The 16,273-nt window shown below is 48.7% G+C and overlaps 1 protein-coding gene across 3 annotated transcripts in view; it reads right to left on the minus strand.

The window, feature by feature from the left end:
* FLNB (filamin B) overlaps positions 1-16,273 on the minus strand; it is a 70,718-nt gene that overhangs the window by 27,626 nt on the left and 26,819 nt on the right. For all 3 annotated transcript variants that reach the window (XM_082059844.1, XM_082059845.1, XM_082059843.1), the window contains exons 5-20: positions 14,277-14,395; positions 13,462-13,539; positions 12,584-12,746; positions 11,259-11,456; positions 9,450-9,587; positions 7,754-7,880; positions 7,122-7,258; positions 6,554-6,747; positions 6,087-6,200; positions 5,424-5,567; positions 4,955-5,078; positions 4,552-4,712; positions 3,907-3,997; positions 3,498-3,667; positions 1,249-1,366; positions 286-548 (exon numbers count right to left, since the gene is read on the minus strand). In XM_082059844.1, the coding sequence (XP_081915970.1) occupies positions 286-548; positions 1,249-1,366; positions 3,498-3,667; positions 3,907-3,997; positions 4,552-4,712; positions 4,955-5,078; positions 5,424-5,567; positions 6,087-6,200; positions 6,554-6,747; positions 7,122-7,258; positions 7,754-7,880; positions 9,450-9,587; positions 11,259-11,456; positions 12,584-12,746; positions 13,462-13,539; positions 14,277-14,395 (2,339 nt within the window). The remainder of the gene's footprint in view (positions 1-285; positions 549-1,248; positions 1,367-3,497; positions 3,668-3,906; positions 3,998-4,551; positions 4,713-4,954; positions 5,079-5,423; positions 5,568-6,086; positions 6,201-6,553; positions 6,748-7,121; positions 7,259-7,753; positions 7,881-9,449; positions 9,588-11,258; positions 11,457-12,583; positions 12,747-13,461; positions 13,540-14,276; positions 14,396-16,273) is intronic.

Genomic DNA, 16,273 nt, shown 5'->3' on the forward strand with positions numbered 1-16,273 from the left:
AGAGATGCTTGTGAGGACAAATTGTATTAAACTAGGAGCAATACTTGGATTTGTCACACTCCACAGGATGCTCGCAGTATTCTTAATGAGTTCAATGCTTTTTCAAATGCAGCATTATAGGAACGACTTCCATGAGTCACAGAGCCTGCAAAGTTAACAACTCAGCACTCTGAGTAAGGACGTTCGTGGGTCTCGTTTGGCCAAAACCAAGCCAAGGCTCATGCAATTGCACAAACTCAGCGTTCAGGTCTCAGCTGCTGTTATAGCCTTAAACCATCCACTTACCTTGGAGGGGTCTGGGGGCAGCGTGGCCTCCACCGTGTAGGGGCTCCCTGGGATGGGGTTGCCATCGTAACTCACATCCACCACGTACAGCCCCTCTTCCCTTGGGATGTATTTCGCAGTACTGCACTCCTTCCCCAGGACTGGCTCCACCAGGCACGGCACAGCTTTCCTCATCGGACTGGAAATATTAACCTCCAGTTTACCTTGCCCACCAGCTCCTTTGGTGTCAATCACGAACTCCTGATCCTTCCCTACTTCCACTCCTGGAAAAAGGTAAAACCCGTATTACCACGTTAAGCATTCAATATCAGACGGTGCTCCAAGGAATCTCTCCCGCACAAACCACCGAGGGAGCAAGAACTGGCAGATCCCTGCTCAGCCTGCATCCCTCTGCATGCGAAAACACCCGCCAAACCAACCAAAAAAATGAACAAGGGCTTTGGTTAATTGGAGCTACAAAGCTGCAGCGCTAAACAAGCCTGCAAGACATCTGACAGTATCAGAGGCTCATTTCAGGAACACAAAATTATTTCACAGCTCTAAGTTGTCCCGCTTTTAGAAAACAAAGAGATTGTTTGAATGACATTCTGCACTGCAGCAGTTACCTATATTTGAACAAACAGCCATCTAGGCCCAAGGAAACCAAACCAGATCTCATCAGCAGGTACCCAGCCTGGTGAAGGGTCACCACAATGGGCTAAACCCCAACACATGCTTGGGTCACACTGCTCTGTAATCTTTGCAAAAAAACATATCTAAATTGAAATTCAGTCCTCAAGAGGACCAGCTGAGTCAGAGTGGTCAAGCTATAAAGTTGGAGCTGGTTGATGCCCAACTGCAGCGAGTTAAAGAAGAAAAGACTGTTTTGCCCACTTGTGTTCCAGCGGGACATGTCAGGTACCACAGCTTCACGAGACACATTAGAGGGTGGCTACGGGGCTTCCACAGCCCAGAGCTACTTACTGTTTTCAAGTCCATTGACTTTAACTTTGCTGAGGTCTAGCGGAGCAGCAACGCCCACAGTGAAAGGGCTTTTAGGGATAGGATCACCACCATAAGTCACCACAACCTTCATTGGACCCTGGTAGAAGAGTTTACAGGTTAGCTCCATTCCTCATGCCATACAGACGCACCAATATCCAAGCAGTACATAAGCGTACTGGTTTGTGGCCTCTCAAGCTCTCACCCTACTGTAGCCTTTCAAAGCACTAAATGCTTTTTATTTAATGCAGGAAGAGAGAAGAAGACAATACTCTCCAGCATTTAATTAGACCGTATTCAAGCTGCCTGGCAAACCCCCCGGCTCAGGCTGGTTCCCCTCCCGGCGCCCGGACCCGACAGCTGAACGACTGTCCCAGCGCCCCAGCCCAGGTGTCCCCTTCCACCGCACCGAGGCCGGGCCAAAGCCGAGCCTGCAAAGAGCCTGTATTATTACAGCATTTGAAATACCAGGGTTTTAAGCTGTACAAGTCAGAAAGATTAATGCTCTTGTGTATTTTGGCTGGAATACCGCAGAGCCATGGCAAGCTCCAGCCCACGATGTGTGCTCCTTTTATTCTCTCCTACCACAGTCCATATTTTAACTATATTCACTGTTTGCTTACTTTTCGTTCTTGGCCAATTCAGCTCCCAAGTGAAATAATCATGGATGTTTCACGCAAGTTAGTGAATAGCTTTCCATGATTATTCTTGGTTGTTTTTAGACAACACACACACGGGTAGCTGTAGCAACACCGCAAGTGAGATAGATAAGGCTGAGTAAATAGCATTAAACCAAGGCTCCTCGGCTGCTGACGCGGCCCCTCAGGAATTTAACTACCTAGTCCATCCCCGCCCCACGCTGAAGAGTCCAGAGTCTCATTCATAAGCTACTGCTCATGAACCTGAGAAACACAGGGTCCAGGAACAACCTATGTGCTCATGGACGGGAGGGACAACAAGGTTGCCCTGATCACTGTGCAGTCTGTTTTCATGCCCCCTCTTTTTAACCATTGCTTTCCTGGCAGGGCTACCTGCGAGCATCTCCTCTAAGCCCACAGCTTCTCCGTGACCCAAAGGTGCTCCTCCAGATGGGAGACCCAAGTGCAAGAGCTGATTTGAGCACCCTGGCTTGTTTCCCCACGGCTTTTCCTGTGGAACAGCAATCTGGTTCTGCTCACACACACAGAGTTCAGACGCCTTTGCTGCCTCCTGCATACCAACCCTGACTGAACAAGCAAAAGCTTCTCCAAACAGGCAGGCCAGCCACATCCTGAGATCATGCAACTGCTTTATCCAAAAGCAAACGCTAGCTCTATGGCTCTTCCAAGAACGCTAATCCAGCATCATGAGATAAATAATGGTGCAGTCCTCCATATCAGTCCACTTTCATCCAGCGACGTTCAAGGAAGCTGGTGCAGATGACCAAGTAACTGATGTGTTTGTTCAGCAGAACAGGAGCAGCAACACACTTTCATCTCAGCACTACAGCACCCACATCTTCAGAAATACACGAGATCCGTACATTCTGGCATTTAATGGCCCTTTACAAACATGCAAGCACAGCATAAGGAAAAATACTTCTAGTCATTAGCAGCTTCCACTTTCAGCTCTTTAATGGTGTTGCTAGGAAAGATCTTGTCTGTGAACCAAAATGAGTTATGACTGAATTTGTTTTCAACCCAAGGGCAAACCTCAAAATACAGACAAAACCTTTGACGCATTTAATCTGCAGCCCAGCTTCCTCCCTCAGCACTGGCTCCTTCGCTTTCCTACTGAGGAGCTGCTGCACCATCACCCAAACTTGGTGCTTTTTGTCCCTGTTCTGGGTCACATTAGAGTTCCTTTGACACCAGCAGCTTGCTGAGCGGTGACATCCAGAACCGCAGAGCCACGAGCAGCTGGTGCAGCATCCAGCTCTGTTTCAGACCCCAGGAAGGTCTGCTGCCTTTTCTCTTTGATAAGGTGTGGAATGACAACATAAACTGTGCGCTACTGCTGCAATATCTCCCTTTGTTCCCAGAAAAGTGACGAGCTATCAATAACTACACTAGAAAACTGCATTGCCGCCTTCCAATCCCAATTGTCCTGCAGGCTTTAGGGACCTCAGAGAACAGGACACCCTGGCAAGGTTTATCAGCTTGATCCTCTGTCCACGGTACGAGGGAGGGACATCACAGCACTACAGCAACGTGAGGCATTCCTGCTCGTATTCCTAGAGGAGCTGGACGTACCTGTTGTACCGGAGTGTACCTAACAGTGTGGGAATAGTCATAGTTGTCAATGATATCCAGATCTGCCACTGCCTCCCCTGGCACCGGGCTGCTGAACTGCACATCCAGCGGCGCTTTCCCAGCTCCCTTGGTGAACACGGTGAAATGCGTTGGTTTGCCGTTTTCCACACCTGAAGAAAAATGTTAATTCTAATTCACGCAGAGCTCGCACACACAAACTCTTCCCAAGCAGCATTTGGTACCTATAAAGCCTGCTCAAGCACAATGCCAAGGCAACCCGCATCGTTTCCAGTTGCCTGGCACCCCACCCAGCTGGCTCCAGCAGCACATCGCTGCGTCCCAGCCATGCTCAGCCACAACAGCCCCTCACGGGCCAGCACTGGCCACGCCAGCTCCACCCGGGTCTCACCAGTTTTGCTCAGCCCAGGTCCTTCAGCTTTCACTTTGCTGGCATCATGCGAGGGCTCCACTTTCACTCTGAACGGGCTGGCAGGTATTTCCTGCAACAGAAGCACAGCTCTAAACACAACCAGGTCCCTCTTTGCTAACCCAAACTAGACAGATAATAATTTTAAGTACTTCTGCTTTAATTCTATCTTGAGTAAAATTTCACCCCACTTAAACACTCTGCTCTGCCTTGCCGAGCGCTGGCATTCAAAGCCTAGGGCAAAGTTCACAGCTGGATGGTTTGTAGTGGCTTCTCCCCCTTTTTTCTTTAAGGAACACTCATTTTTATTCCCATGTTCCTTGGAGAGTCACTTAGGTTTTCTACCCTTTAGAAAGTAGGTTTGCCCCATCACTGAGACCAACTCTTTATGCCAGGCCAACACGTCACATACTCAAACCCGAGTGTCTCCAGCCAGCCCCTCATTTGTGTGCCTTCAAATTCTACAAAAGTGTTTTCAGAAACAGTGACCGGACAAGGTGGATGTGAGCTGCAACAGAAGCCAGCTGGGAGCCACCACAGCCAGCTGTGGAGCGGCACGTGCTCCATGATCAACAAACAGATCAGCAGGCACTAGAAACATCAGGCTGTGAAATGAAGATTACGAACCTCTCCTGCAAAAAGCACTTTAATAGTGTAGCGCCCAGCGGCAGGTGGTGCGTATTTCACCGTGAACGTATCGTTAGCGTTGTGGATGATGTCGAAGTCGATGTCTTCTTCCTCATCGCTGACCACACGAGCATCACACTTAATCCCAACGCTGACATCACCTAGGAAAAGCAAGTGGTGGTTTTGCTACCAGACGGTACAGACGTTGCTGGACAAACAGCCAGCACGTTCCCGCTCAAGTCACCTGGTTAATTGATGTAACAGATCACACCACAATTCACTGCGATGTTCTGCTTCCCAAGGTGTTCCCATGAAACAAGGCAAACCAGCATAAAACAGTACGTAATCCCACAGGCAGGACCTGTGGTTCCGATACCACAGCAACAGCCCAGCCGGCCTTTACCTTCTCCTGCGTCCGTGCAGTCCACAGTGAAGTGGGTCGGCTCGTTCGCCTTCAGGCCGGTTCTCTCCACGCCGGGTCCGAACACCTTCACTTTCTGAGGGTGACTGCCTTGACCTATAAGGACCTACACGGATTCACAAGTGTCAGAATCACACATCTGTGTCACACCAAGATCACAGCCAAGCCAGAGCCTTGCTTGGACAGAGGCTACAGGAAAATAGTATTAATTAATTAATCACCCCAACTCCCCCTGGCTGCAGCTGGACTGACAGGAGACCTGCAACATGTGAGCCTGTAAAAGCAGAAAGCTTTTTTCAAGCAGATAGATTCCTAAAAAAAAAAGCAGCAGAAGGACACCCTTTCTTGAAATTCACAGAAGGATTTTATTATCCTAGTTGTAATGACAAGTAGTTGTGAGCATCAGTGTCCCATTGGAGCTAGAACTAGTAATATCCATGTCTGTACTTACCCTAAATGGGCTATTGGGCACGTTGGCTCCTCCCCAGACAACAGAAATTGTGTGTTTGATTGGTTTAACTGGCACATAGGAACAGGCAAACACACCATCGGGCTTGCTCTTTATCTGGATATCAATAGGGTTTCCTTCTCCATCCTAAAAAGCAGTAAGGACAAGCAGAGGGTTCAGGCACTTGAAAAATGTTTGTATAGCTTAACAGCCCAAGACTGTTTCAAAGGGTGAGTTCTTTCTCCAGAACTGCAGCTCAGAAATACTGCAGCGAGATGCAAATGACACCCCTGAAAGTCTTCCTCATCTAACAGCTGCTCATCCCCAACATCATCCCGCAACACGTATTTTAACAGGCTCGCCTGAGATTCACAGGCTCAGACACTCCGGCTGCTTCCAAATGACAACTCCAGGAAATTACGGCTTCCTTGGCTGAGGAGGCTCCAAGTGAAGAAGCAAAGCCCTGTATTTCATACGCCAGGGAGAAGTCACCCTCTCTTGCGTTAGGTTTGCTGCCTGACTACATTACCCAGATCAAAGCACAGGAAGAATTACATATGCCCAGAATTAAGTGGTGTGTAAGCGAGCAGAAATACTTAAGGCATTTTTCTCAACAGCATTAAAGCCCTTTTGCTGAATTTCCCATCGCTGCCTTTGGCTTTTTACCTGTGCGTACATCTTCAGAGGTGCTTTCCCAGCTTCCTTGGTTTCAACTGTGAACTCAGCAGGATTGTTCACTATACAGCCAGTCCTCTCCAAGCCTGGCCCATAAGCCTTCACCTAAAATAAACACCCCAAAAGTCTTAGCTTGCAGTTCAGAAAGAGAAGGAAAACTACGTGATTTGTTTCTAAAGACCTTCCGCTTCCCACAATACCCGTGAAGCACGGGATACACGTAGAGGCTAGTGTGAAAGCTGAGAATTTGGACTAATTGAGCAAGTTTTCATTACATTAAATCCAAGCCAGAACAGCATTATTAGAAAAAGCTGAGTAATACCTGGCTGGAACATGGTCAATTCAGAGCTTTAAGCAGAGGCAGCTTAAGAGTCAGCTCTGTTAGCAGAAGCCCTCAGAACCACCTTGGCTGTAGGTATCTAAGATGTGCTGTGCCATGGCCGAGCGCCCACACCCACCTTATCCGGGTTGAAGTCTCCCGAAGCCGGTCGGATGAAGGCCATGTACGGGCTGTCTTTTATGTCCTCGTCGTCACACATGATGTGCACAGCGTACTCACCAGGCTCTTTGGGCCAATACTTCACATCGCACGAGCCATCATTCTTGTCGTCACACTCAATTTTAGCCTGAGAAGGGCCTTCTATTGCAAAGCCTGAAAAAGGAACAAGTAGGTTTTCTCAAGTTAGGTTTGTGGTGGCTGCTAATTTAACATCGCTTCCCCAAACTGCATTTAATTAGCCATAATCGTACCTAGTGCTCTCTCTATCACCCTTCTTTAACAATATAGGAGATAATCCATCATTCCCTTCTGGATCTCATCCCACAAACCCACAGATTAACACTTCCCATCACACACATCCCTGTCCCTAGGACTTGCTTTGGATACTTTGATGTAAGTTTAAGTTTAGACCAGAACGTCTTACAGACATGTTTCTTTTACTGTTGGGAAAGCTATTGTTTCTCAGGAGATCACTGCTAGCATTGTAAGGAAGAAATATTTCAGGCAAACTAAGTAAAGTAACATACCAAGAGAGCCGACTTCTGTGCCAATGGACTCTACCACAAAGTCGGCCGATTTGCCCACAATCCCCTCATGCAGCCCCGGCCCCCAGGCTCGCACTTTTTGAGGACCTGCTTCATGACCCACTTGAACTTCAAAGGGGCTACAAGAGAAAAGCAAAGCACAGGATTAGGAACGAGGACAAATACAGCATCCATGTTTTTCCCCCAAGCATTTTAATGAGGCTTTACGTTGGATTTCCCAAATTAACAGAAGCTATCGTGGTGGCACAGTGCCCAGCACACAGGTCACCTAACCCATCAAGGCATCTTGCACCCACAAATCCTGAGTATCAAAAAAGCTTGCGCTGCTTGCTGTAGCCCTGGACACTGAAACAGCAGATCCTCCAAAAACTCACAGCAAAGCCCAAGCTTTATGACTTTTTGTATTCATCATTTTGGGTTTAGCAAGACTGATGGGAATCACCTGTCAAAGCTTTCTCAGTATAAACCACCACAGCCCTGAGACAGGCTGCAGACAACCCGTCACACAACTGCTCGCTGTTAACGCTGTCAGAGTTGATTTGAAGGCTTTCAAAGCCCACCAACCACACAACCCAAAGGGCACAAAAACACCAAGAAAGCTACTTCTAACTCACCTTTTTGGAATGTTGTGCCCACCCCATGTAATCGTGACAACGTACTTCCCCGGGCTAGCTGGATAATATTCAAATGCGTATACGCCATCCATAAAGCCTTTTTGTTTCACCAGCTCCTCCAAGCCCTCTGTTGAAAGATCAGTTCAGCATTAAACTTAACGGCTTCCATCCTGCCTTCAATTACTCAGACAAGTTCATGCTTTCTAGTATTTATTTTAGCTTGCAAGAATAAATTTCTTCCACCAGAGGAAAAAAAGGTCAGGTTATAAGGGAAGTTAGTTCTAGTTGCCCTCTAGGACAAAGACAGCAAACACTTCCAGAAGAAATACAGCAGAAAGTATTTTAAAGTTACCAGACTTAATAGATTCCCTTGTGTTTTATTTTCTTAGTCTGCAGTATGATGCATGTCATATGTTAAAACAAAAAAGCTTAACATTTGTCAGACTTTGCGACCACAAGTATGCGGGGAATGCCTACTTCTCATTTTCTTCAAGATGAAGAATTTAAGGGAGAAAAGCTTAACGCACTAAAATTTACATCGATACATCTGTTGCTTTTTCTCCCCCCTCTAAGGGTGCGGAGCCACACAGTGGGAGCACTGTGCCTGTGGAGGAGGTGAGGGCAGCACAATGCACCTTTTAATGCCGTCTGGGCCGGGGGGGACGGGCCCACGAGCACAGCGGGTCCCACAGCAGCCGGGCCGGCGCTGCCGGAGCCCCCAGGCCAGGGGCCACGTCCCGAGCTCAGGACACAGCACAGGACCGGGGATGGATCCCGGCAGAAGATCCCTTGTCAGCCTGCAGGTCCCCTCGTCCCTCTGCTCGGGTGCCCGAGCACCCCGAGTGCTGCTCTGAGAGCAGGATTTCCACCCCGCCAGAGACCCCGGAGCACAACTTGCTCCCACAGAGAAGACGAAGATGTGATGCAAACCCGTAAAGCTTGGAGCCCACAGGCAGGATTTTCTCAGTTTTGCTAAGCAATATGCAGCAAAATGGAGAGACTTAAAACCAGGTGCAAACTTACCCAGTCCTGCACATTGTGTATAATGTGAAGGTTACAAAGTACCAGAACACTCTTTGGAAATTTGGCTTTTTATGGTGATACACAGAATCAGAGATTGTCAAGGATTGGAAGGGCCCTGGAAAGCTCATCCAGTGCAATCCCCCCATGGAGCAGGAACACCCAGCTGAGGTTACACAGGAAGGTGTCCAGGCGGGTTGGAATGTCTGCACAGAAGGAGACTCCACAACCCCCTGGGCAGCCTGGGCCAGGCTCTGCCACCCTCACCAGGAACAAGTTTCTTCTCAAATTTAAGTGGAACCTCTTGTGTTCCAGTTTGAACCCATTGCCCCTTGTCCTATCACTGGTTGTCACCGAGAAGAGCCTGGCTCCATCCTCCTGACACTCCCCCTTTATATATCTGTGAACATTAATGAGTCCCCCCTCAGTCTCCTCTTGTCCAGCTCCAGAGCCCCAGCTCCCTCAGCCTTTCCTCACACGGGAGATGCTCCACTCCCTGCAGCATCTTTGTTGCCCTGCACTGGACTCTGTCCAGCAGTTCCCTGTCCTTCATACAAACCCCATCACCTCCATCAGGCCACCGTCTCCTTACTGCTCTCCCTTCTCACAGTCTCCACATCCCCCCCCCCCCATTCTCCAAAACACATCCACAGCACCGATTCACCCCGACACTTACTCGGTCCCTTCACAGTGACGCCGAGGTCTCCGCTCCCCGCTGCCCTCGTGTCCACCTTGAAGTCGGCGGTCTCCCTCATGCGGACGCCCTTGGGCTGCAGGCCCCTGCCCGTGGCGCGGCAGGCGCTGGGGTTGCAGGCTGCGGGGGAATTCCAGACATCAATACCGCCTTTGATACTCAACATCCACGTCGCCCAGCCAGCTTGGAACAACCTTTAGTTAAATGTTGACTCAGGGCAACCACGGCTTAGCTTTCCGCACAAGTTTTAACACCATAGCGTTAAGGCAGACAGACACGGAGCCTGCACAGCCCTGGTCTGCATCCCAGGGCTTTTGGGCAATAGCATTTGGCGCAGCCAGGCTGCTTAATAATGGCTGGTTTTTAGAATTAAAGCAAACACTGAAGCCCTATTGCTTTGCAATTTGATGCCAGAAGATATCACATACAGATATTCACCACACTAGGCACAATATTCTTGATGCCTTTCGCATACAGAGGCACACCGCAGCGCGGGGTGAAGTTTCCCTTTGCAGATAAGACCCACTGAACGGTATTATTGTGCTGTTATTTCAGAGGCACATGACTGGAATAATTGCTATTAGCAGAGATGAGTTCTGCACGTGCTTTGTTAAGACACATCACGTCAGAACCCCCTGCTCACAGTCCAAAGCCATCGAGCCCCTGCACACCAACGCAGCCATGGGCCGGGCCAGGAGGTTACATACAGCTGAGCTTAAGCTTACGCTTGACCCTTTTACTCCAGGCACTTCTCCAGGCCTGTAGAATGGCTCCACAAATAAGCTAATGCGCACTTAGGAGCAATTTTTGTTACGCAATCCCAGCTATCACGTGGTCTTCAACTCCAGAGACCTGAAGGGTTTGAAGAGACTTACAAATAATCACGGCTTCCCAGCGGCGTGATCCCAACATGCATTTCCCCAAAATAGGCCGTGCTTAGAGCGGGAGCACAAGTCTGCCAAGCAGCTCGTTCGGGTTTGACTTGTTTCAATAGCTTACAAGTTGTACCCCGGGCCCTGCGGCAGCCAGCACCACTCCGCACCCCACACCGCACGGTGTCAGGAACATCAGCACATGCCATCTGCCAGCTCTGAAAGCTCGGTGGGAACGTGCAGGACCGTGCCCAACGTGACGGGTGAACAGCTGAGTCCTTCCAAAACTGAGTCAGGCAGCTTGTGGTTAAGCCAGTTTCACTCACTGGGTCATACGCCGCTTCAGTTCGCTTGCAACTTTCTTCCCCAACCCCAACACAAAACCAAAAGCCCTTGTGGCCAGGTCAAGCTGCAGGCGAGAAGCTTCCACAAAGCAAATGTGACAGAGCATCCTACACACCTCTTACCAACTATGAAGCCATTAGCAGTGAAGTCCAAAATTCCACAAATGGAGGGTAGCTCAGGAGAGATGAGCAGAGATCTACAAGCGTAGGAGCACGTAAGGATGGAACAGAAAGCAAGTTAGGTGTCAGTTAAGGAGGAAACCAGTAAATATAGTCATTTGAGGAACAAAGGTGGGAAACAGCAAGAGGTTGCATAGCTGCATAAAACTTCAAAAAAATACAAAGGGTGGTTTAATGTTCGGAGGTCTAGGCAGAAAGGAAACTCCAGCAACAAAAGCCATATTGCTGTTAGAGAGCACTGGTTTACCCTGTGAGTACCCAGGTGGCCCAGTGAATCAGGGCTAAGATGTTGAAAGGTACAGAACACATCCGAGGCAAGATTCAAGCATATTCTGGGATCATATCCAAGGTGAAAAGTGGCCATCTACATTTAAGTATGTTTTTAGCAAGCATACCCTCTCCGACGAGAACAGTGCAAGGAGTTTTAGGAATTGACTCCCCAGCAAAAGTCACTCTGACAATGTGAGGACCAGCTTGAATGGGTTTGTAGGTGCAACGGTAGACTTGGTTGCCTTTGTCTTCTACTGCAACTTCAGCCAGGCTTCTCCCCTGAGGATCCTCCACTTCCACGGTGACATCACCCACACCAGCACCTGCAAAGGCAACGGGCCCAGCTGAGCTCGGCTTCCCCACAGCAACACGCACCGCGTTTGGGACCACAGCCAGTTCTAGGCGCAGCCTAAACGCTCAGCTTCTGCTGACAGCAACCAGACACTAAAGAAGCGAAGGGGCAGGACGAGGTAGCGGCACCTCCATGAAGTCACCACACTGACAGGGCTCTGCTGCTTCATTCACAGTGTTCAACCTCCCAAGCTTTGAAGTGGTTTTGGTTAAGAGCTCGGACAATGTGCGTGCTGATCTGGACAAGCATCCTTCTCTGCCAGACTATACGTATTCCCTCTTGTTCAGACACTTGCTCCTTTCACATTTTATCCAACTCATCACGCAACAAAAACAGTTTTCCACACACTTTCAGAGGCCAGACATGTCTTTACATGATTCAGACCACTCCCTCTCCCAATTAGAGGCTGAATGTAACACTTCCCCTCGCTATAACCACATTTAATTTTACTTCTAAGCACCCTCGGGCAGAAGGCAAATTAAAATATGCTACTCAGCATACTTCAGTGCTTAAATACTTCAAGTAACTGCCCTGAGTAGTTTTGCATTGTTCTAAATGAATTAGCATTTGTAGCATCTTATTGACTCATTCCTCTAGGCTACAGCATTGGCCTAATAGCAGGCAACAAGCCACGTGATGGAGATGCTCTAATGAAGATGGGAGCCCTTTAATAATTGCAAAAGAGGTTGAAACCAGTTCGTCGATGTATGAACTCAAAGTAGCACTGTGGCAGATTCTTTCTGCAAAGCTAAATACAGAACACATTAAGCATTGACAGTTTACTGACAGTTCATCCTTCAGAGGTGGGCATTTCACGTGGCTGTTCAAAATGAGTTGGGGGAAGAAACCAGACAGGAATTCGCCTGCTGCCATTCAGCAAGTTCATGGCAAATTTCTGGGTGATGCTCAGCACCCTCCTGGCCCAACTCAGCTCCAAACTTCAACCACTTCACAAACAGCTGGAGCCTCCAGAGCAGCCTGAACTTGATGTGGCTGCAAGTCCTCACCCACTTTTCAGTTTGTTTATTCCTCCAAGGGTGAGATTCTCCTCAAATTTGAGGGAGTTGAAGGATTTCAACACTCATTCATGCCACTTACCTGCTGTGTAGAGGTCAAAGTAGGTAGGTTTGTTGGCAATGTTCCCTGTCGCCTCCAGCCCCGGACCCTTTGCTGTGACTTTGCTCGCATCTCCCTGGGCTTTGTCAATGTTCACTTCAAAGGGGCTCTTGGAGATGTGCTGCCCAGCAAACAGGACCGAAACCTACAGACAGACACCGGGCAGAGCCAGAGACCAGCGTCACCATCACAGAGCCAAGCACGGGGTCAGGCGCCTGCATTCCTGGCATGGAGCGTCCACACCTCTGGGGTGAGGGAGACCATCCGTCCCCCAACCTTCATCCTGGCCTCAAAGTGCTACCGACCCCGGGGCCAGCCACACCAGGGGACGTGTGCACCTGGATGCGCCAGCGCGAGGCAGATCATCACCCAGCAAAGTGACGGGAGAAGTGGTATTTAGCTTTTCATGCTCTGGCAAGTGCCAAGAAATGCGATCGCCCATCATAAATGTGCTTCTGCGGGCATCTGGGGAAAGAGCTGGGTGGGAAAACCTCTGCAAATCCCCTATGGTGGACAGTATCATCAAAGAAATGCCTTCTAGAAACAACCTGGTACTTTCCTCTGTGACAACCCACAAAACTGGTTTTGTGAGCTGCAAGAAGCAGCCCCAAGTGAAAGGAGAGCCAGCTGCAGCACTCAACACCCAAACACCCATGCACTTTCTCCCAAAACACGCTCCCCACCACTGGAGAAGGGGGCAGCCCGACACCCCAGATGGAGAATTAAGGCCACATCAGGCTCCCTTTTCTTCAAGATGCCCAGAGTGGCTGTGATGCCATCAGTAAACGGGCAGCTCACACTGGCAACCAGCAGAGCAGCTCGTTTAGCCAGAGAACAGGGGTTATTGGCACACAACCCACCTTGTGAGGTCCAGTAACCTTCGGCACATACTGAACTGAATAGGTCTTGTTTTTGTCGCTGGATGGTGTTATCTTCGCCTAGGAGAGAAAACACGTCCACCGTTGAGCTGTGCCCACACATGGCAGCCTAACACTTTTCTGGGTTAGTGCTTGATAATACAAACTATTTCTAGAGTGAGAGATGTGTTGCTGTGGGAGCAGGGACCAGGCTACCTCCTCTTCTCATATGCAAAAAAACCCATTGGTTGTGCCTCTGGATGAGATCAAGACAACCACCTTCTCCCACCCCAGCCCTCTCCCTTGCTGTTCATTGCTCTATTAAGGCCAAAACTGAGATGTTAAGTCCAACGTACAGCTGTATTTTTGTGGAATGTTGTAACATGATCAAGTGGAGCACTTGGATGAGAAGTTTCTATAAACATTAAAACCAGCATTTTAACTCAGAATTATTCATGGCATCTAAATAGCTGCTTTGGCCATTCTTGCAGAATGAGTAAGGGCAGACAGTGATTTAGTGATATGTGTTATCTAAAAGAGTGTCAGAATGTACTTGGCCAGTCAAACTAAATCACTGCAACTACTGGACATTGGAGTTGTGTTGCTTAGTTACAGATATTGAAGTTTTTTCAAGTTCATCCAGTAAAGCAATTATGAGGAAAAGCTTGAGGCTTGCACTTTTGATAGATGGTATTTTGCAACTTCTTTTGAGATTACTTATCTGGTAAGACCTCAGTTGTGAAAGATGAAGGTTACCGCAAAAAGTTTGGTGTTCAGACCAGCTTTACTTTACCGCACAAAGTATTTAATGGACACACCTCCTCTCTGTTTCCTTCTGGATCCTCTACGAAGACCATCAGGTCTCCCTGCCCAGCACTGATGGTGTCCACCGTGAAGATGGCCGGCTGCTTCACCATGTTCCCGTGAGGCTCGATCCCTGCGGGCACAGCAGCACATTAGCTGTTAAGACCCAGGTGTAGTTCAGACTAAGCACAAGCTCTCCAGCTTGTCCTTTCGCATGAGCCCCCAGCAGCAGCTTCCCCAAGCCACTGAGGGACACGTTGTCACCAGCTGGCCAGAACACCACACTCTTAGTAGCCCCCACTCTTACAATACAAGCTGTTGTAAAAAATGATTGAATCATTGGCAATTTTGGGAAGCCTTTTGGTAAAGGCATTACCCTAGAGCCAAGGGTTGAAAGACTTATTTTTAAGCAAGACAGTTATTACCTCTCTGCCCCATTTTACCCCATTTTCAGAACTCAGCTGTACAGACACCGCTCAGACCTATTCTTTGAAATCTGCTCAAACCACTTTGCCAGAATGAACACCGTACAAGTGGTACGCAGGAACCTCTTGAAACCACGAAAGCCGCGCAATTCAGTGCCACTTTCATTTTGCACTTACTGAGCCCCCCGGCTCGTCGGCGCGGGCCTGCTCCAGCACGCAGGGACCGCCGGGCTCGCGTCACCTCCCCACGCGCAGCCGCGGTCACGACACCTGCCCTGGTGCCGTCAGACTGAGGGGGTGGGAGAGCTTCCCAAAGCTGCCGCTTCCAGACGAGCCCAAACGTCTATACCCTTCCTTCCAAGGGAATTACTCCTCGGCTTATTCATAAAACCGTGGGCACCACTGCTCCGTAGCACAATTAGTGGAAAGTGCAACGTCTGATGGATTATAAGGAAGTGGTTGTGAACAACAGAATTCCTGAACTTGTTTATCTTCAGAAAACAATAACTTGAGAGCAATGCAAGGAAGATCATGTTTTTACTAGGAAATCTGAACATTCTGATAAGGTGTTAACAATTGACATATTCATTCTTTCAAACTAAGCCCCAGATTATCATCTAGTTTAAACAGCTATAAATTCGCTCTGCGGATCTTCTGTCCGCCCCACAGCATTAGGACGTGGTATTCGAGTTAAGTGTCCCTCGCTCTGCAAGCGCGGCAAAAGGGATCGCTTATCCTCGGGAGACAGCGTTAGTCACGGCACGCACTTAGCCTGCATTTAATCTAGATTTTACTCTCTTCTCAGAGATCTGCTTTGGCCGGGTGAACACGAACCCACAGCACGTCACACCAGGTCCACACACAGCGCCCGAGAAGGACACACGGCACGTCCAGCGTGATGCACGACAACCCACGTGCAGGTTGGGAGGTGTGAATAACTTACTGTAGTACATGGAAAAACAATAATAAAAAATGCTAAGACTGAGCAGCTTCACACCTGACAATCACCTGGAAGCACGAAGAGCCGTTATTCATTTGTGCAAACCACCCTGCCCAGGCTGGCAGCGAGCCCCGTGCTGTCACCTTTCGGCTCTGACACATGTTAGCAGTCAGAATTGTCTGTTATATCCAGTGACTCTGTCTTGGCAATTAACTCTGGGAATACATCGACCTTTCAAGAATAGCTGCTCGCCCTTTATAATGCCCATTACAATGGCTGCAGAGCACTGCGTGCACAAAATAGACAACAATATAACCCCAGTTTTTAAAAGAATAAGAACATGACTAAAGCCAGACTTGACAGATTCAGGCAGGATGACCAGTCATTTACACAGTAAGTGGAGTCTAGGTGGTCTGTATCTTTGGGATCTGATGAATGCATCTTATTTATTGTCATTTGCTATGGAAGGCACCAACAAAGGACAAAACCTGAAGGAGAGTAAGTGCTAAACCCATTCCTGACCACAGCGACGGCTCGTCAGTGCAGAGATAGTACCCATGCCCATTCACACCACTAGTTAGGTTTCAATGGAAAATCTAGTTGAAAAATCAACAAGAACAACAGAAAAAAATATGCAAAGTTTTGT

This window comes from Streptopelia decaocto (assembly GCF_964273445.1).
Source record: "Streptopelia decaocto genome assembly, chromosome: 8".
Taxonomy (NCBI): domain Eukaryota; kingdom Metazoa; phylum Chordata; class Aves; order Columbiformes; family Columbidae; genus Streptopelia; species Streptopelia decaocto.